At 41.3% G+C, this 22,264-nt stretch overlaps 1 protein-coding gene across 1 annotated transcript; it reads right to left on the bottom strand.

The window, feature by feature from the left end:
- Window positions 1–1,096: 1,096 nt before the first annotated feature.
- Window positions 1,097–16,328, bottom strand: ARRDC3 (arrestin domain containing 3). The gene is made up of 8 exons (XM_058044217.1): window positions 15,883–16,328; window positions 12,637–12,718; window positions 9,982–10,129; window positions 8,648–8,750; window positions 8,004–8,260; window positions 7,440–7,602; window positions 5,216–5,370; window positions 1,097–3,830 (listed from the first exon to the last, which is right to left on the bottom strand). Exons 1-8 carry the CDS (start codon window positions 16,160–16,162, stop codon window positions 3,774–3,776), a joined length of 1,245 nt encoding a protein of 414 aa, XP_057900200.1. The 5' UTR covers window positions 16,163–16,328; the 3' UTR covers window positions 1,097–3,773.
- Window positions 16,329–22,264: the final 5,936 nt, after the last annotated feature.

Raw genomic sequence — 22,264 nt, 5'->3', positions numbered from 1 at the left:
TGGGGAATGAATTCCTTGGTTTGCTTTGTGTCTGTGGCTTTTGCTTTATTAAACTGTTTTTATCTCCACTTATGAATCTTGTCACTTGACTCTTCTCTCCTCCCCAGCCCACTGATGGGACAGTTAGGGAGAAGCTGTGCGGTCCTTCTTTGCTAGCAGAGGTTATACACAGTAACACATCTCCAAGCAGATCAGCAAAATGACAACCCTCACATTTCTTATTGGTTTTAACCTGAACTTAGGCAAGTATTATTAACGGGGTTATTAATAAGAAGGGACTTAACTCTTAAGTCTGTCTGAATTCTTCACCAAAAACAAATTCAAGACTAAGCTGAAATGCTCTGCTTAGAGAGGAGGTCCTACGGTTTGTATTAGGTAGGGTGTTGGATCAATGCTGGTGTCACGCGTGTCAGCAGCTGCCTCCCTGAAGGTAAGAGTACTGTGGGAACACTGTGGCCCAGTGCCCCAACCACCAACAGAGGTGCACAGGGCAGGCCTGCCACTCAAGCCCCTGATCTTCTCACAGGTCAAATGACACGCTGATCCTGAAGGACAGTGACAAATCCATTTTGTGCAGCACACAGGACATGCTGCAGCACTGAAACCCTGCTGGCACACAGCAGAGACTCAACAACGCTGCACAGGGCACACATTTCCACATCTGCTTACTTGCAATGGAACAGTAAAGGACATCTTCTACATCCCAAGTCAACAAACTTCATGTCAAAGTTCTATCTGCAAACTAGACCTTTGAAGTGACTCCCCTCTTTCCTCCTATTCCCCCCAAATTTGTGTCACATCCTCAGGCAAAGGACCAGACACCTCAAAACAGGGTCACTGCAGCTGTAATGTGATACAGTCCTAAAAAGGCATTTCCCATCTGGGATCTGGCCCCAGGAGCTCAGGGATGTAAATAAAAGAGACAGGATCCCTAAACTAGACTGCAATGGTACTCAGCAGTATAGCTCTAAAAACAGTTTTTCTGTTTTTTGAGAAAGCAATACATGTTTTCCTTCAGTAAGTTCCTGTATTATGTGATACTTGTGGGGGTTTTTTTTTAAGTTTACACATAGATACAACATTTAAAACCTTTTTTTTTAAAAAAGTTTATTTTCCACAAGGAAGAGCAATAGGAAAAATTAAACTGTTCTCCACATATTGTTTTCTTAAAACAAGAGTCTACAAGGACATATTCAGCACCAAAACTAAAAACAAACAAAAAGAAAGTACAAACAGCCATAGAATATAATCTATAAAGCAAACATTTAATATTGCACTTTGTTTCTCTAATGTTTGGATTTTACTTACTTTTTCCTGATTCAGATCAGAATTCTCTATCAAATACTGGGTTTCAACTGTGAACCTGAAGTTTTATAATGCTGAGAACTGACCAATATTTGTGGGAGAGTAATGCCTCTGAGTAATTTAAACCGGAAGTCTTTATTTGATAACATTATACAATTTTTCATTCTGATCACAAAGGCTGAAATGCCAAGTCAATTACTATGATATTGGTCAATCCTGCCTCATATGCAATTTTCCATTGTATTGCAGTAAGTACTTTAATGCTCTGTATATCAGCAATTGTTCCCTAGTCTGTAAAAAGAACAAAAAAGGAAAAAAAAAGTAAAACCACCAAATGCCCTTTTATACCAACAATCCCATTAGCTTTAAAAATTGTCTGGTTGGAGAGGGTAGAGGGAAGGGACATCCACAAAATTGGCCTAGTAACATCATCCAATTTCCTTCTTGCCAATATTCCCGCTCAAAGCCCAAGCCTTTTAACTGAATCACTTAAAACGCGACTCATTTGTATTTTATCACCCTGTTGTCATTTTTGAAACATGAATGATCTTTCATGTTCTCATAAAGGCCACTTATGGAAAAGCCTATTTGTCGCATTTATGAAGCCTTAAAAACAAGGCAAAGGTTTTTAAAAATGAGCGCCATGCAGAAACACCAGCCTCCCCTCTCTGACTCTCTTCGGAGCTTTTTTATTGCACAGGGAGACAGGTATTTGATGGATGAGATCTTACTTGTTCAAATAGTCAAGACCAGAAAAGTGTCCCTTTGTCAGTGATCTGTGTTCCATGGCTTCTGAAGAGCAAAGTTGACTTTCATTGTACATCTCTAGCATGTAAGTGCTGGCATTTGTTAGCACAGGTAATGGCTAACATTGCCCTCTTTTTCCTGTGGCACACTCAAGGACAAGAGCTCTTTCCATACGGTTTCTTGCATTCTGCATGAATACATGGTATAATTCAGTGTTCTGTTTGTTTTAAAGCTCTTGAGAGTGCCACAGAAGATGCAGTTATCAAAGCACTTCCAGCTAACTCATATTTAAGTATGGCTGGTAACACTGATCTTTCTCACTTTAATTACACTTCTAATCTTGTACAGTATCATAAACCCTGAAGGTAATACAAAGTGCACAAACTGAGCTCTTAGCATAAAAGCTTTTCCTGCAGTTTGAAATATACTTTCTTCTAGACTCATCACATATAGAATTTTTGGTGATTAAGTAGCTATATATAAAAATAAATTCACTTTCCCTTCCTATCCCTACTACTTGAGATATTGATCTGTCTGTGAATCCAAACAGTGTATGACCACTTCCTTCTAATACTCTTTTGAGGAACAGCTGGTGTCTGCTGGTGCTGCTTTCATTTATGCCTTTTTTTTTAGAGCTTCACAACTTGAACATTTTTTTTAATGTAGAAAGAGAAATGGGAATGAGGAGGATTTTGTAACTTTTGTGTATGTCCTTATTCCAGATCTCCCTCTCAAGTTAAGAACAAAAAACGAAACACAAACACAAAAAAAAAAAAAAGAACTAACTCAACAGTGCAACGTAAAAAAACAAATAGCATTCCAACAGTTTGGCAAGTGATGAGTTCACCTGAGATTAAGTGATTTTTAGGCAGTCTGTAACAAAATGCTGCTTTGCGATAATAGTAGAAAGGCAACAAATTCTTAAAAGAAATCAAGAAAGTATACAATCTTGACAAAGTTTATTAGTTTCTTTCTATTAACTCTTCACCCTCCCTCCCTATCCCCATATCTGTTGCTTATCTACTACAGTAGGCTGCAAAACATACAGCAAGGAGGATTGGCTTGAAGGCATTTGATGTTTGTAAAATAAATCCACAATAGGATCCAAGCTGAAGAGGTGATACATGATCAGCCTACTAGGACAATTCTGAGCATGTGCATATGTAGGTAAAGTCCAGGCTACATTAAATTAAAAAAAAAGAAAAGTCAGTGCATTTGTCAAAGTCTCTTACTGTTGGGTTTTTTGTTTGTTTCTTTCTTTTTTGTCAAAGCTTTCTTTTGCTCCTTATTGTGCGGGCCACAAGACATAAGAAAGGGGTAACAACTGTCCGGCGTAAATGAGAAAAAGCTGTAGTGACACTGAACCGCACAAGGTAAGCAATAAGCATGTGCAAATTTCCAAATTGTAAGAGGAAGCCAAACCTCTCTTAATGTGGTTTGAGTGTTTGGACACACATGACTGTAGGTTAGTAAGGCTGCTCCTAGTATGTGCCAGTATTTAAGAGGGAGGGGGGGAAAGCTCAGTTCTTCAAGCATGTGGAGCAGTCCTACAACGTTACTGTAGGCTTCAAAGCATGATCACAGGTTGTTTTCATTTATTCACCACACAGGCAAGAGCAAACCCACTTTCTCTGAAAGTGTGTCTCCACTACGATGCCTTGACCTTCAACATGGCAGGTACGATTCCAAACCCAAGTCAAGTCAGCTTCTTACGGATTCTTTCAACGAGAAGGGCAAGATGGTCTGTCGTCTGTGGGTTGATCTGGGTTTGGATCAATCTAAACAAAAGAGAAAAAACCACATCAACCTAAGGTATTTTTAGAACTGATTGCTAGAAAATAAATAAATCCAAACACCAACATTTTTAAGTCCAAGACAGTCAGAGATAAATGGTATTTCCCAATCCAAAAGTTATTCAGGTAACTGAAGCATCTCTAAAAATTAGATTAAACTTTGAATTGAATATTACTAAGCACAGTGAAACACTTTAAACTGCATGTTGACGGTAGCTTAAGAATAAGCACAAACATGGAATAAGAAATTGTAAAAAATCTGCTAGTAGCACAAATATTCTAAATTATTTATTGCATAGTAAGAAGACAACTGGACTCAACATTTTAACATGTAACTTTAAATACTAAATTCATTTTGGAAGACATTTGACTTAAAAAGGCACAGAATTATTAGTAAAAAGTTCTTCTATTTAATTTTTAAGTAATGAATCCTGAAAAAACCCATAAAATGTTTCAGAAGTTCATGTGTACCACACATTACCTCCTCTTCTTTTCAACAAAAGGAAGGAGGTGAAGAACATGGTCTCTAACTTAGGTCTCCAAAACTCAATAGGAAATATAGTTTAAGTGGACATTACATAGTTTGGTCAGTTATTTTAAAAATACATTATTGAGAACAAGGGAAAAACTTACTTCTAAATATTTAGGGCACCTAAAATGAAAAGCCCCAGAGTTGTATTCTAGGCTTATGTTATAGAAAAGACAAAAAAAACAGGCCACTCACTCACTAGCAGATTAAGTGCCTCAAGAGGAAAAGAAACAATCACAAGTGGGTGGATCCAGGCAAGATTTAGCCAAAGGGCACTATTTTATTTTGTCCTATACCACTGCTTTGAAAAATATGAACATGGCTTTTGAAGCCTGAACTTGTGTCCCAGTTATTGAGGGACCTTCACAGAACTTAAACTTGCAGACAGAAATGTTTGAACTGTGCATTTAGAGAAACCTAAGCCAGAAAGAGCACCTCTGTATCCTCTCTGCATGGAAATTCTGAAAGTAATACATACAAAGAGCTAAAAATACAGAGTACTTTTAGAGAGTAGAGGTGAAAAACAGTTTGTTGTGCATCTGTAGACTCAGAACATTGGTATTCACTAATGTCATGTAGTACATATATAATGCAATATAACTTTAATAAGTTGCTGAGAGAGCGCAAAACAATTTCAGAATCTCTATGAAACATTAAAATAGTGAAGAAACCTGGAAAAATTTTTATGCAATTTACCTGCACTTTGCTAAAACTAAGTTACATTTCATATTTTTGCTTATTTGTCCTAGTTTTCTTAAAGTGGAAACAGTTTCTTATATTTATTCCACATGACAGAATTCAAAGCAACAGCACATTCATAATTATATTTTGAGGTACCTACTTCTGAATAGAGGGGTGGAGGCAGAAAACGGAACTCCTGGATGTATGCAAACAGTGGTCCTGGAAGCGCTCTCTCAAAGTCATCGCAAACACCCAAGGGTGCAAGGCTGGACTGCCGCTGCTCCTCCGTCACCACTTCTGCATAGCTGGGAGGGGCTGCAGGGAAAAGGCACACGCAGTTTGAACGACAAGTTCTTATGCACGTCAAAACACATAACATGATAAATATTAAACTTTTATACTGTAAAATGCACCAGCATTTAGATAAATTACTTCCGTGATTTTTACACAGTTATTGAACATGAAAAAGAGGGTAGACTGCTGTAGTTTATTTTACAGCTGTGCTCAAATCCAACAGCAGACTGACCATTGTTCATTGTGGTTTAATTATCACCTTCAGATTTAAAGCATACTCAGAACACTGAATTTCTGTTTGTTATGGTTTTGGCCTGGCAAAGCCAGAGCCCCCATGAGTACACCTTCTCCCCGGTGTCTGCTGTGAGATGTGACCAGGAATAGGCAAAGCAGGCTACAGCTTAAACATAAAGAAAAGTTTATTAACTAAACTACACACAAACAATTACTAAACTACACACAAAAGACAAAAAAAAGAAAACACGAGGAAAATTAAAACCTCACAAAGAACACTCTCCCCCTCCTCCCCCCTAAATTCCCAATACAATACATCCTCCAAAATCACCAATTCTGGGTCCAACACCACCCTTTAGATTGCTCAAACTTTCAGTTCCTCAAGAGGAGAGGGAGTCCTTCCATGTGTCGTGGTGGCCTTTTCCGTCCTTGTTCCGGTGCTCTCACCACCGAACAGGGATCAGGGCTGCTTCCAGGGTTGTCTTTTTAAGGATGCTTTGTCCAGTTCCAGAAAAGCACAGTATCTCACCTTTGGGACATCTGTCCCCCCCATATTTTATATACCCCCTGGGGCCGAGGGGTCCCCACACTGAATCTTCTTTGGCTCTGGGACATTTCTCCCCCTGGACTCAGTCTCTGTATCACACGGAAACATGGCTCTGTCCATGGCTACACGAAAGAGTCCAGCATAAAATGCCACTCCATCTTCTCCATTCTTTCATCATCTCTCACTCTCTGTGGTCCAGACCTCCATCACTCGTTCATTTCCTTCGTCCTCCTCCACTCTTATCACTTGTCTAGGAAGGGTTAATGTTCTGTAAGGTTTTCATTGTCCAAAAAGGGTTAAAAAACTCCTCCAGGCGGCTGGACTCCTGGCTGCACCCCCCAATCTCCTCAGCCGGGCTGCCTGCTGCCAGCACATATTTACTGAGTTTCAAGGTAATGACACAGGCTGCACTCTCTCTCTGTCTGTCTGTCTGTCTCCAAGGGGGGCGGGGGGGGTAATGGCTGCCCGATGTCTCTTGTTGCTCTCCACCCTTCCATCCTCCAAGGCCTCCTCACTCCCATCTCTGTCCAGGCCCAGGCCTACCACATGGCTGCCCCTCACCCACCCAGCAGCAGCGCTGGACAGGGGAGAGATCCGACCTGCGTCCCTCGAAGTCCCAAGAGAGCGTCCCAGGGCCGAAGCTCTGCTTTTAACCCCTGGGTGTTCTCGGAGGTGTGTCCAAAAACCCACTGGCTACACCAGGTGCCAATATCAAAATCCAAGCACCCATTGGTTTGACCACAGCATCCCAGAATTCCCACTTCTTCCTGGTCAAACCACCACACTGTTCCAGGCAGGAATGACAGAACATTGCATTTCTCTGGACTCCATCATCAGTCTGGGATCTGTACATTAAAACTCCATATGTTTATATGCAAAAAGACAGAAGCTACAGAGCTTCTCCTTCGACAAAAGAGATTCCCACTGAAATGGATTACATTATCCTTTCACAATGTCTTGGCTACTAATAAAGATCACCTTAACTGCTATTCTGACAGGTTACACTGACTTACAACCAAGGATACAGCCGGGATACTGGAGGCAGAATTAATTCTGCCCAGGTACAATGGCACTCTGTGCCTTCACTTGTACCAGCTTCCAAGCAGCTGAATTCCACTGCTTGCACATCTGAGAGAAGAAGGCAAAGAGGGGAACTCCATTCTTCTACACAGAGCAAGAAGGTAGCAAGGAAGCATCCACAAAGGACCTTCTATGGACCTTATTATGAAGAATGTAGTGTTTGTCTGTTTGCATGACAGCAATGAATAAAGCACACAGAAATCGAAACAGACTTGCTTTGTCAGGTTACCTTCTGGTCTTTCAGGCAGTGTCAGACCAAGCCAATTCATGTTCATGCTACACTGGCTGCTTACACTTGATGTTCTGCTACCAAAGGGGTGTAGAGGAATGGTGCCAATGACCAGTGGTAAGTTAAGGAATAAATCCATGGCGCCAGGAATATCCACATATACCTAAAGAACAACATAAAAATGAAAGATTAAAAATAGGTTTGTATAAGCACTTCCAAATTATTAGACTAAAATCTCCAGCCATGTAATTTTTCACAAGTGGCTGAAATTTCATTTTTTTTCATTTTAGAGTCAATGTCCCTATGGAGACAAACAACCCTCCAAGACAAAGGCAGTTCTATACTCTTAACACAAGTTCTCACATGGAAATGTCACACACTTGTAACACATTTCCTTAGAATATGCAAGATTTAAACTGAATTTACTTACAGAATTCCTGTTAGGACACCTAATGCTAGGCTATGTACTTGTTTTGTAACTAGTTAGCAGTTCACAATCCTTTGTTAACAATTTGCAAGGAATCATGGAAACTACTCATGCTCCAATTAAACAATCCAACATACCATCAGTGAATACTCCACACGGATTATACTACAGTCAAGAATTGAAGGAGAAACAGGTGGAATTTTCAACTGTTTGCCATTCCAAGTTTCTGTTTTGCCAGATGACAAGGATTCCCCACGCAGGCTAGCAACAAGCTGCTTGACTTCCTTCATTTTCCCTTTGGCATAAAATGCCTGTGTTTGGTAAATGGCTGCCTTTGGCACCACCACACGGGAAGAGCAGTTCTCAATCTCAGCAAAGATCTGAATTGATTCACCTGAAAAAAAGCAACATTTCATTTTTTCTATGTATTTGAAAGGCAACTGAAACAAGCTGGCACATACTGTGGACTGTTATAAGGGAGTGGATGCCGCTAGCAATGCTCCACACTTTGAACAATATCCACTGATGCTAGCAGGAGTAAGGTCACCATGAGGTAAATCTAACAGAAAAATGCACAGGCCAATAAAAGCAATGTCCTTTAACAATATGGAGACAGAGCAAGCAAACAAAATCAGTCATTTAAAATAGCAAGACAGATGAAAGAAAACCAAAATGGCAAGAATAGTTTAAGTATTTCTTTTATATATAACAGCAGCTAAGCACACACTGTCATTTTAAAAGGGAAGGAAAAACATTTCCTATAATTACTTCTGTTACGTACCTGGGGTGTAGCCCTTCCTTTCAATTTTGGCACTTAAGGATATTGGGCCTGAGGTACAAAACCAACAACAGAGAGTTTTTTCTTTTGTGCCTGCTTGGGGTGACTGCAAGAAAAGAACATTTACCATTTAATAGAGTGCTCCACGAATCTTTTAATCTGTTCTAATCAACACAGAAAATATTTATTATATATATTCTATACATTTTGATAGGCATATCTAGTTTTATTTAGAGGGGAAAACCTCAAGCAAACTGCACCATGCAAACTATAAGCTTTAGTCTAATTCCATACTCATTAACACTGCTTTTTTGCTACACTTCATACTGCAGTTACACTTAAAACAAGTTTTTATACATAAATAAATTTAGCACAGCTTACGAAAGGCTTTTAAGTCTACATATCCCACCATATTGCTGAAGAGCTTTTAATTTACCAGTAAACTAAAATGTCTATCTCTATGCAGTATAGTATTTCAGAAACAGTAACTAAGGTAAAGTACAGTAACCTTGACTCCTGCTATTTCCTGTTTCAAAATGATCCCATTTCATCTGTATTAAACAGACTTTGTTATTTTACATGACACCAGGATTTAGGACTTGATCCAAAGCCCATTAAAGTCAAATGAGAGTCTTTTGATTTTAATGGAATTTGTGCAAGACCAACATCCCCGTGCAAATCTGATTTTTCACCCATACACACAAGAAACCTATTTCAATGGATTTTGAGAATTTTTTCCCCTCTCCATGGGGGGTGAATTTGAAGAAGGGCGGTGGGGAATGGAATTTTAGGTCTGATTGAACTCAAATCCTCATTGAAAGGAATTGTGACATTGAAATTATTTTAATGAAATGATACTTCAGAAAAAGATTATAGAGCATTGTGATAATTTCTCCCCATTGGTAGAAAACGATCCATATGAAATGGATCAATTATGCACACCAGTACATTATTTACTTTGCATTTTTAAGTTTGCAGTCTGTCACACTAATTCTTTTAAGCGTCACTGTTTTTACTTCAGAATCAAAGAAGAACAGTTCTCAAAATTTTTCTTTTTACTCACACTTAAAAATTTAGTATTAATTTAATCTGACAAAAACATTTTACATATCTTAAAAGTAAAGCAACTCCAAGTACAGGAAAACATAGCTTTCAAAATGGAAGAACTTGCAGAGTTGCAGAACTAATGTAATACTTAAAAGATTGGCTGTAATTAAGTATCAAGTAAGTATTAGGTAATATATTAGGTAAAATTAGATATGAATATTGTTTCAGTCATTAAACTTCATCATTTTTTATGCCAGAAATAAAAAATGAATAATTCTGTCAATTCTTACCAGTAATGAAGGAGTGTTGATATCTATATGTTCAAAGACTGTAAATTCCTTCTTTAATTTTACTGGTAGAAACCAAGGCCTATGCAATTCGGCTTTCACCCAATAGCGCACACTGCCATGTCTGCCTTCGAATGAGGTAGCAAGTGGTCTGTGCAGGACACAAAGGTCAAAACTGAGTAAAGTCTTTCTGTCTAATAATGATACAATTGATCAAGTCAGTAATTAGTAGTATATAGAACTGCATTTTTAATGCACTGTAGTACTTAATGCAGAGTATCTCAGAAAAATTCAGTAATTAAAGATGGGAGAAAAAATCATCTCCAATTTATCCTACTATAGTTTTTCATAGATTTTAGGAATCAATTAGAGAATTGTACTAGAAAAATGCTAGGAGAGCACAGATTTTCTTTAAGCTTAAGAGGCCACTTCCACATCTGAGGTAAAGTATGCCCTTTTGACTACCAATTTAGTATTACCATTAGCACCAACCACTTATAGTTTTGGATGTCGCCATTGTGTATATTTACTTGGTCAGTAGCTCAACATCAGGTTAATTTTAGCTGTAACTCAGCACTTCCATAGTTAGGTTCACCTTAAGCAGAGTAAATATTACAACATGGAGTTCTGAAGAGAGGCTATTTTGAGCACCTTCTAATCTTTCTCTACCCTGATGAGACAGCTTAAAACATTTATAATACTTAAGAATGCACACATTTATATACACACACACATATAAAATCATGAAGACTACTCTGAAATTTGTCAAAAGAAGGAAGCCTATTTAGAAGCTGGAAGAAGGATGATGCAAGTACTATTTCCAGACCTGTGAACACTGCCTTTTTTACTGTAGTATCATAAAGTATCTTTAAAGTACAATTATTTCAAATTAACAGTAGTTTTTGTAGCTTATTCCTTTTATTTTTGTTTTTTTTTTAATAAATAATTTGGAATTTTTTTTTGTATTTCACTATGTTCTGAATACATACTTATATATACATTAAAATAAAGTATTTGTAACATTTTCATATTTTCCACAGAGAGTAATACTAGCCATGCTAGTGCTTAACTAGAATTATTCTTTCAGTTACAGGTTTGACTTCACTATTTGCACATTTGAAATGTTTAGTTTTTTCCCCTAATAATGCAATTAGAACTTCAGTTTTTCATTCTGTCCCATATTCTGTAAAGGAAAAATCAGTAAGGAAGATGCACATCTTTCCACTGTTGCTCTGAAGTTGAAGTCAGTTTTAGAAATATTTTATGGACAAAATAGCAAGTAAGTAGGCAGTGTCAAAGTTAAGGCTTTTAATATCAGTCTTTGTTTTTCCAGTATTATTAAAAACTGGCTTAACAGCTATTCTCTCATGGCACTTAGAAAGAACCAATGATTTGACCAATGCCTGCTATCTGGCTGTTTCACTTCAAGCTAAGCTCTGCGTGTTCATGTTTTTAATGCTTTGGGTATGGGATTTTTTTGTTGTTGTTTTTTTTTTTTGTTTTTGTTTTTTTTTTTTTTTAATGCCCCTTTAAATTCAAGAGAAAATCAGTACTGGCCTTACTGTTGAGATTTTTACAAAATGCTAAATTGTCTTTAAAAATCTCCATGTTTACAGGTCTTTCCAGAAAATCTTACTGAAACTACGTAGAAGTCCTGTGGCATTCAATTTGAAACTGCAGAAGTGTTTGCCACCTGCACATTTTGCTAAAACAAGCACCTCTAATAAACAACCTTAATATTAGGCAGTGAGCTTATTCACATAAAACTGCCAATTTTTCAGCAACTTTAAAGTTTTTAATTTAATTTAATTAAACTTGACTTTTACAGCAAGAGGCTCATTTTTTATCCATACTCATACTCCCTCTTTTCCTGCGTATCTGATTTTACTGGAACTTGTATTTTTAGCTCATTTCCATATTTCCAACTTTTATTATGTCCCATCTTACATCCACAGTGCCTACATTACATATTTCAGACAGGAGTGGGGCAACAATTTTTATCTTACCAGGACAAACTTCTGCTCTTACTCTTGCTTTGCCTTTGTTTTCTAAACCAAATGGGATTTGGTAGGAAAATTCTTCTTACTCTAACCACTCATTCTTAAGTTTGTTTCTACCCAGGCTTACTGCATAAATAGCCACCCTGGGTACATACATCTGAGTAAGAACAACCTCCTCTTTTGTTGAAATCTAAGTAAACTAGCCACATCTGTTCCAGACTTGAGACCAAACAAGGCTCAATTCCACTGTGATCTTTTCTCTAGTTCTGCTGGTCCGCATAACTCCAGTAAATGGTTGAGTTAGAAGGTATTTCAGCCACTCTGCAGGACTTCAGTGACAGTTCAAATTCCTCTCCCTCCTCTTGGGAAGGGGAGATAGACTGGAATATCTAGTCAGTCAGTAACACTTGGTAAAAAGAAAGTGAGCAACTGGGCAGCAGTGAGCTCCTTTTTTATGGAAAATTTTTTGAAAAAAGGATGGGTATATCAGTGTAAAAGCAACCTCTTCAGTTTAATGAGATTATGTTCTCTACTGCATGTTACGAGCACAATTCTTACTACCATTGAAAAGGTTTCCCCTCCACCCACAGCAGGAGTTTTGGTCAGGTGGGTGGGCAGCAGAGCCCTGTGTGGAGAAGGACTCTGAGGGGGTACTTACGTCTGTGGAAGATGGAAGCTGAATGCATATTCATGCCTTCCTGAATGGATGGTGTGAAGGCCTTCCTCTGAATTGTCATCATCTAAAAGAGAAAAAACCAACATGCTAATCCTGCTGCACACGTTATACCTGGTGTAGGCTTTTCTTCCAGAAAAAAGCAGTTTCCTCACACATTACAAGACCTAAAGAATGTGGTGTCCCAGGAACAAGGGTCTCCCAGTCCATTACTAATTAACTGCTGGAATTCAGGGCCAACTCTGACTGACAGAAAGGTAGGCAAGACTGCAGGCCTTAGAGAGAAGCAGAGGTTAATGTTTTAATATAATCTTGCCTCTGAACAGTGACACAGTTTCAACTGCTGCCATTTCAAGGCCTCCATTCAAGGTCCGTAAAGGAAATCATGCTGCTTTTCCACTGCAGTTGCTAGTCAGAATGAACCAGAGCTGGCTTTTACCAGTATTAACAGTACCAAGTCTGCTACTTAAGATTAAATTTAGAAATTCAGGTTCTTTGTATCTCCTGCCTGGCAACAGTGTCCACACATTAATCACACACACACAAAAAAAAAAAAAAAAACAAAAAAAAAACGTGCGAGAAAGGAGTAAGAGCATACGAGCAACACCCAGAAAGTACCCGACAGATTCAGGGGCACAGGAAATGGCAAGTTGCCCAACTAATGCTATCTAGAGCTAAACCTTTCATTTCTTTAATAGATTAACCTGATCTTGCTCAGACAGAGCATAGATACTTTCTGGTTTTATGCCAGGAATGCTAATCCTTGTTTATGGTCACGATTATTTGTACAGCTTCAAATGCCACAAGAAAATTGTAGTTCATTCTGACATCAAACCAGAAAAATGCTGACTTGCTTAAAATAAAAGTCGAGTGAAAAATTGCTGTTCACCTCGCAGTCAAAAACGGCTGGAATTATAAAAGGGGTTATAGCGAGACAAAGTGAAAGGGAACAGCTTATGCGTGACTCGCTAAAGCATTAATGGAGGCATGCAGAAGGGTTTTAAGTTTCTATTGTCCTATAGAAGAGCCGATGCTCTACTTCCTACAGTTTAAATACCGAAATTTTAAAAACAAATTAACAAAACAAGCAAAAAAAAAAACCAAAAAACACCCTCCTAGCAGCAAGATGCGGAAATAAATACACCTTCAGGACGCAACATTTTCCGTGGGTCAGGAAAATGTGATGAAAAAGCGAGACAATGCGTCGGAGTGAGGGTGGGCTTCTATGCGTTAGGGTTTTTTTTCAATAGCTATTTCTTCTATTTATTTATTTTTGTTTAATTCTGCTCCGAGGAGGGGAGCGCCGCTGTCGGCGGTGGCTGCGCCGCTCTGGGCCCGGCCCCCCCTTCCTGCCAGCTCAGCAGTCCCGCCGCGCCGCGGTAAACAAGTGCTGAGCTGTCAATCAGCGCGGGCTGGAGCAGGAGCCGACCGGCCTGAACCGGCGCGCGCGGAGCGCCGCCAGCCCCGCCGCTCTCCCTCACACGCTGCGTGCGCTGCGCCCGCCGGCTCCGCACCGAGGGCGGACCCTTCCGCCACCCGCGCCGGGCCGAGACCCCTCAGGTGATGGGACCGGCGACGGGAGGCGGCAAGGACGAGAATGAAGGCAGCGCATCCCCCTGCCCTCTCTCTCTGAGCCAGCGCCTCGGGGAGAGGCCCCTGCCCGCCGGGGGCAGGCAGCGAAACCTGCTCCCTCACCCCCGCCGCCAGCGCCCCGCCAATCAGCGGCGGGCATCGCCTTAGCAACAGGGCAACAAACCACGGCCGGCCAATCAGGGGGCGGCGGGGGGCGCGGCCGGGCCGCGGGTCTGCGCTCGGGGCAGTCATTGAAAGGTGGCCGCCGGCAGCGGCTCCGCGGGGCCCCTGTCCCACCCGCTCCCCCCAACACGGGAGGCTCCTGCTGCAGACTCCCATCCACGAGCTCTGGGAACCCGCCGTCCAGAGGTGCGGGAAGTTATGCTCGGGCGATTCCTGAGGCGGTGGCAGGAGATGGGTGGGAGCCGCAAGTCACCTCGTTAGCGCGGTGTGCGCGATACCTGAAGCAAATAAAAAAAGTCCCGAGTTCTGCTACAGCTTTGAGCTCGGGTATACTATATGAAGGGCTCGGTGCCGCCCGGAGTTGTTCAAAAATTACATTCATTTTTCTCCGGAAAGAACGAGAAACATCGCATTGCTGCAGAGTATACAATGCATATTCAGGGAAAAAAAAAAAAAGGCGACAAGCAGCACAAAAAATTACATAACCGGTTTTTAACATTATTTTCTTGCGCTGGGGAATTAAGTCATCGCCACCACCTGACGCGTGCGGCCAATCTGCGCGGAGCGGGCGGCCCACCCCCCTCCTCCAAAGCCGGTCCCAAACAGGATTGAACCGCTTCGAACAAAGGCTGCGAAGTTCGGAAGAAAAAGAAATAAAAAAACCCAGACAACCCTGAGGCCCAGCGCTTCCACGCCGCCGGCGAAGGGGTCCGCACTTGGTGGGGACACCAGGGTGGCTCGAGTGGGAAGTGGGGAGCAGGAGGTCCTCATCTCCCCAGTTTTGGGAGAGATGCTTCCATTACGCAACACCACTCCCCCCTCTCTCTCTCCTCCCCCTCCTTTTGCTCCTCATCAAGGGCTTTTCGGACACATCCTTACATCGCCGTAACCCCCACTACCGAGCGGCGTGTAGGGGCATCCCAAGGAAATGAAAGCTTTTTACCAGGGCGAGGGCAATACTGAAATGAGGAAAAAATTACACGTGGGGTGGTGATATGTCAAAATAAGCCAGGGAGACTCTTTTATCTGCCAATAATCAGGCATCCTGAAAAAATCATTGCATTATCACCCCAACAGCATCAGCAGAACCCCGCACGTGTCAAAAAGGATGGTTTTTATGCTTTCACTGTGTTTCAACTAGGATTCTGCCAATAAAGTCCGCTGCCCATCAGGCTGTGATTCTACAGCTGTTTTTCCCCATGGTATGGCAAATCCTACTAATTATCATCAGGGAAAAAAAAACTAAAACACTCAAGAAACCCCATTTATTAATATATGGCCGTATTGAAGGGCAAGAGAGTTCTCCTGGTTGCAGGTACTTTGCAAATGCATCTCCTATATGTAACTCTATCGCCAAGATACGACCCTGGGCATGTCCTGCTCTCCAAAGCACCCGTTAAAAGACAGGGCTAAACCGGGGTGACACAAAGATACATGCTTTTTTTCCATTAAAAAATAAATCATCGCAGCCCTTACCTCTCTCGTGGCCGATGAGTATGTCCTTATGGTTGAAATATTCCACTTCTTCGGTGTAGTTCTGTGTATAGGCAGTGTTGGATCCAGCATTCCTCGATTCAGTCCAACGTACTTTAGCGTGCCCCCTTGCATGGATTTTAAGGGATTTCACTCTAATTTCCCCAGTTACTTCTAGACTGACCTTTCCTGAGACTGTATCCCCGCTAGAGTACACAGGGACATTGCTGTCATTCAGACAGTCAAAGCTTATCGTCAGACTCTTCACCTTCCCCAGCACCATGGTTTTATAGCAAAGTGTACAAAAATAGACTGTAAGAAAAAAAAAATAAAGGGAAGGGGGAAGCCAAAAACAACCAACCCCGAGCCCCTGGGGCGCAGGGGTGCGGCGGCGCGGACCCTACAGGCGGCTCATGGGGGCGGCGGGGAGCCCCGGCCCCGGCGCGGGCGGCGCTGGTGCCGACGCGGCGTCTCGCCACAAAGGCGCTGCCGTGCCGCCGCCGGCCCCGCCTTATAAGCCGGGTGACAAACAAGCGCGGGCGCGCATGCGCCGCCCCGCCCCGCCGGGGCAGCTCCGACCCTGCGGCGCCGCCGCCGACTCCGGGAAGCGCCGTTCCTCGGGCGCGCGCAGCGTTCCGTGCGCGCGCCGCCGCTCCTCGGGCGCGCGCCGCAGGTGGGCGCTCGGTCGGCGCGGTCGGTGCGGTCGGCCGGCCCAGGGAGGGTGGCAGTGCACCCAGCCTCTGCGAGGAGATGGAAGCTACGCTTCGCTTAACAGACCTTGTTCTGAAACGGGCAAATTGTTCTCCCTTCTCTTGGTTATTGGGGTTTGGGTTTGTTTCGTTGGCTTTGGTTTTGTTCGGTTGGTAGGATTTTGCTGCTTTGGGGTTTTTTGCGTTTGTTTGGTTAAGTTTGGGGGGGGGGGTTGGCTTTTTTTTGTTTTTTTTTTTTCATCTGTCTGTGTGTACCTAAAGATGGGAAAGAATTAAGCAAAGCTTGATAGGGAATCATAGAAAAATGATAGAAAAACATGGTAAAAAATAAAAAGCAGTCCTGGCTTTTGGGGTAGTATGTATTGTACTACGTGAGAATCTTCTCTGTAAACTTTTGAAAATCAGTACTGATTCATCTGAATTTAAATATTCTAGTATCAATGATTGTCCCAGTAATACAAATCACATTGCTGCAGATCCTCCCTTTAGGTATTTCCAACAGTTGATTTATTTTTTTTTTTATTATTATTATTACTTTGGTAGTTCTGGTAGTTTACCAGAGCGTTTCTCTGGTAAACACTCTGGGTTTCGTTATTTAATGCTACATTAGCTAATTCTTGCACACTTCCCTGCTGACACAAAATTTTCAGTGAGAAGTATGATGGTGGTGGATGGCATCCCCCAAGACACCATGCTTTGGGGAGCCTAAACTGAGATACACTGCTAACATTTCATGTCAACACTTCAGTTTTGAAAGTGTTTGCCTATTCCTGCTGCTTTTTTCTCAAGTAAAAAAAGTCACATTTTCCTTGGCCTGGTGGATATTCTCATGCATTTTTTGTGGCCAAAGGGGTTCAAGTCTGTTGTGGGTAAATTAGGACTTTCTGTGCTTTTACACCATCTCGTGGTAAGCATTCATACTTCCTTAGCTCACGACATCACAGAATGAATCATTGAGGCTGGAAAAGACCTTCAAAATCCTGAAATCCAACCATAAAAAGAATACCTCCAAGAGAAGCAGAGGTGATTTAATTCCTCTTCTGACAATGCTTTTTTTTTTCCTCTCATGCTTTCAGACTCAGGTGGTCTCTTGCATGTGTTTATTTGCACATTTTTCTTCTATTCTGTGATTTAAAAGATAATTTTTTTTCCATTAGTTATAGAAGCCACAATTCCATGGTCTCTAATTAGGAGACTTGAGAAAGGCTGGCAGCCAGGTGGGATGCAGCTGGTTCTTAATGTTCACCTGCCCAGGGACAAATCTGCAGACATGAGAAAGAGCAATTGCATTTTCGAGGAAGCTGAAGATATAAATCTGTTATTCCAGTGGATATTCATCTGGATTTTAAATTTTTTAAAGATCAAGATGGGTAAGGAAGAGAATCATCCTACTTGCATTTGCCTATTCCAGACTGGTTGAGGAAGAATAAAATACTTTGCTAAGTTGCTGCAAATCATCCTCTGTATGTACCCTGCAGACCTCATAGCCCTGTCCTACCTTCCCTTTCACCAGCCATCTCCTAGATCACCACGCTTTGTGCATGGTTATATGTGATTTAAATCTGGACCACTGAACGGGCTGACGTGATTTAGTTAATCCTGTGTTATGCACACTAAACTTCAGATGCGCAGTTCTGCAGAAGAATCTGTGTCCGTATATGTATGCATTTCCCACATCCTACTAAAACACACACTCATTCAGCCTCTGTTGGTCTTTTTAATACTTCCCATAGTGTATTCATTTTACTTTTGTGTTCCTAAAGTATACACTTCATGCCACCCTGTGGCAAAGGGCGGGAGTGCCAACACTGCCTTCCACCAGTCTCTGGCCTCTGCATTTCTGCAAAACTGACATTTTTCTGTGAAGCCTTTTTGTCAGAATCAAAAAATTTTAAAATGAAAAAAATTTTAAAACTTTAATTTTGGTTTTATTTAAATGGAGAACATACTATGAGGTTTAGCCAAAAATATTTAGTAGGGTTTTTTCAGATGTTTAGTTAACTAAATATTAGGTATTTTTCAGGATTTAAGTTTTTGCATTTGTCAAACGAGCTATTGTCTAGTTAAATGTTAAAAATTTTATAGATTCTGACATGGGATTTTAAAAATTGGTTGCAAAGATGATTAGTTCTTACCACCTTAGATCAACAATAGACAGTGAAGACTTCATACACATTTGAAGTATCAGGAGCCTTCACTAACCTTTTACAGGCCTTATGCATGATGCAGACCACAAAAATTCACATAAAGTTTTGAAAATTATTAATAAAATTAATTAATTAGTTTGTTGGGGTTTTTTTAACTGGCAAAACCCATGAAGATGATGCTGTCTGCTATTGGAGTCAGTAGCTCCAAGGAAGGTGGCAATATTACAGCCTTCATAAAGGCAGAAAGATTATACCTTACTTTACAAACCCTTTCTTGAAACTGGCAAGCTCTCCCTTGTTTGTCTGTTCTTTCATTTTTTTTCTTGGAACTTTTAAAATTATTTCTCCTTTTAAAATTATTTTCTTTTTTTTTTTTCTAATAATTTTTTTTAAAGTCTGTTGTGTGCCTAGTTTTGCACCTTTGTACTTGCCTAGAACTCTCCCAACCTCCATGTGACCTAATGGTACATTCATGCTGAAGACCGTTCAAAATTCAGAGGTTAAGTTCATTTAGCATCTTTGTAGCTAATTAGCCCTCTCCCTGTGCACTTGATAAATCTACAATGGTGGGTGTAATGCATGATGATCTTGACAATAGTCATCACATTTTTCTAAAAGCAAAGCCAGAAAAGCTTGCAATGTTCTCCTGACTCATTAACAAACTACTGTTAGTAGGAAGATCCAGGCTTTGATCCCATCTTACAGACCATCCTGGTTTGAGACTAGGCCTGGTTTGGTGTGGAGACAGCGTTTGCCCTCCCTCTGAAGCTGTTTCCTTGTACAGGAGTGAATGGGCTAGAGTGAGTGTCAGAAGAGAAGCTGTGTGTTTTCTGAAGGTTAACGTGTCCTTATCAAAGGGACAATCCTGAAAAGTAAACACATGCTCCAGGATGGTTTCTGTATTTTGTGCAGTGAATGAATGATAAATGTGAAATGTTCTCCTAATGGACTCATTTCTGTTCATCCTTGTTGTGTCTGATCCCAAATCCATTCATAAAAAATAAGAGAAGTAGGATTTGCCCTCATCATACTGGTTGTGAGGCTACATTTGTGAAATATTGTCACATTAAAATGTACGGCGGTGAGATTAAAATGTTGAGTATATAGTAGATCTATGTACTGAGGAATTGTTTCCAAAATGCTGGATTCAGAAGGATATCTACAGACCTTTCTTTTGGACTTTCTCCATTGGAACACTTGTTCAACTGTCAGAGCTATAGAAAGAAGAGAAAATTTTGCTAAATAGGCTTCCTTTGGGCTTGTTTTTTTAATGGAGAAATTCTCAGTGATGGAAAGAAACTTGGAGTTTGTGAAACTGTTTCCTGGATTTGAAAAATCCAGGATTTGGGAGCAGTTTTTTTTTCTGGTAATATCTGTATGTGTTTATGATTGAGAAAGAATGTGCTGTAATTCTGATGTTTCTGCTTTCAGAAGATGCATACTGTAAAAAAAAGTATTTAGTCTCAAAACTCAAATGTTGTGTGAAATGTTTATTAGTTTGGGGTTTTTTTCTTTAAAATACTGTAGACGAAGTTGAGTTCTGGGATGTATTTGCTATTAAAATCAGAACATCATATAACTATTAATTATGTTACACTGCACATTTAGTTCGAAAAATAACTGCTAGTGCTGTTAAACTGAGAAAACAGTTAAACACATGCTTGAAGAGATCTCTTCTGGACAGCATGACCAAAGGACATGTTTATGGCTGCCATCAGTAATACCTAAGCATGTGCTTCAGAAATGATGATGGAGAGTCAAACAAAGAACAGAGGTAAAACATTTAGAAGGTATGTGGCTGTGATCTATGCTGGGTTTGGTTGTCCCTTTTGTTACTCTCTGCTCCCCTTGAGGCTTTTCCCCCTTCTTGCCTTGCAGCTACTTTATCTGTAGGCTCCTCCCAAGTCCTTCACCTTGTGCTAAAAGGGCTGGCACTGTGATTAAGCTGAGGAGTGTGCCTAAGCCAGTGCTGAGTTGATTCAAAGCCATTCAGTATTCAGCAGTGTTGAACCCTGGGCAGATTGCAGATGTCCAGCAAAGACACTCTATCACTCCTCAGCTGAACAGGGGAGACAAAATATAACAAAAGGCTCACATGTGAACTTAAGAACAAGAAGGGATCACACACTAATTACTGTCACAGGAAAAACAGGCTTGACTTGAGGAAACACCTCTGCTGCTCCTTCTTCCTTAGTGAGGACTCCTTATGCTCTTCCCTTCACTGTAAGGGTCTTTCTCATGGGAGACAGTCCTCCATAAGCTTCTGCAATGTAAGTCCTTCTCATGATCTACAGTTCTTCATGAACTTCTCCAGTGTGTGTCTTTTCCACTGGGTCAGCCTTTTAGGAACAGGCTGCTCCAGTGCAAGTCCCCTGTGGGGTCACAAGTTGTCTTAGGCTGGAAATGCAAGATGTGGCTGGGGCTGTGTATTCTATTGCCATATGTTAGAGGTGGGGCAGTTATCTTCTGTTAATTGGGCCACTTGTTAAAACCAGGTGGGGCAGTTTTCTTTAACTCCTCCACAGCCCATCCTCCCTCAGGGGAGATATCTTCTGTCCATGGGCCATTGAGTCTCACTCCATGACTGATAAAATTACAACATCCCCTTGGGAGGCGCTCCACCCAGGGGGAGGAGCCAAGCATTCCTACCTGGATAGAATCTGAGATTTGGAACACCATGAACAGCTTTTTTTCCCCATTGGATTCCCAGAAGAGCACCTTTCTTCTCCAGTGGATTCCCAGAGGAAGATCAGGCCCATCTACACCACCACTGGACCTTCAGAGGAAAGCTACACCCTTCTACAGGATCACTGCTTCAACAGAACTACAGCTGTCACCTTGACCTACAGGGTGTCAGGTTGTATTCTGTCATTGTTGTTTTGTATTACTGCATTTTTATTTTTATTTTTCCTAATAAAGAATTGTTATTCCTACTCCCATATCTGAGAGCCCCTTAATTTCAATTATAATAATTTGGAGGAGGGGGGTTTACATTTCCCATTTCTAGAGAGGCTCCTGCCTTCCTTAGCAGATACCTGTCTATTAAACCAAAACACAAGTCCTTCCAGCAAAGCAGCTCCAGCTTTGGCTCCTTTCTCTACAGGGCCACTGGCCCTACTAGGAGCCTTCTCCAGTGCAGGTGTTCCACAGGATCACAGCCTCCTTTGGCCATCCCCCTGCTCTGCTGTGTACCTCCATGGACTGTGGGGAGGCAGTCTGCCTCATAATGCTCTTCATCAAAGGATAGAGGGAAATCTCTGCACCAGTGTGAGGTGCAGGCAGAACCTTTACTTCTTCACTGACCTTGGTGTCTGCAGAGCGGTTTCTTGCTCGGATTTTTGTTCCTCTCCCTGTCTGCAGTTGCTATTGCAGGTTTTGCCCCTTCTTGAATACAGTATCTCAGAGGCAGCACTATTATCACTGATAGGCTTGGCCTTGGCCAGTGGCAGGCCTGTCTTGAAGCCAGGTGGCATTTAGGTCCATTGCATAGCTGCAGAGCCTCCATACCTGGCTCAGGCACATGGTCAT

This window comes from Melospiza georgiana, chromosome Z (genome assembly GCF_028018845.1).
Source record: "Melospiza georgiana isolate bMelGeo1 chromosome Z, bMelGeo1.pri, whole genome shotgun sequence".
NCBI classification, from domain to species: Eukaryota; Metazoa; Chordata; class Aves; order Passeriformes; family Passerellidae; genus Melospiza; species Melospiza georgiana.
Note: the sequence above shows the minus strand (reverse complement) of the source record. Positions and strands in the feature narration are given on the sequence as shown.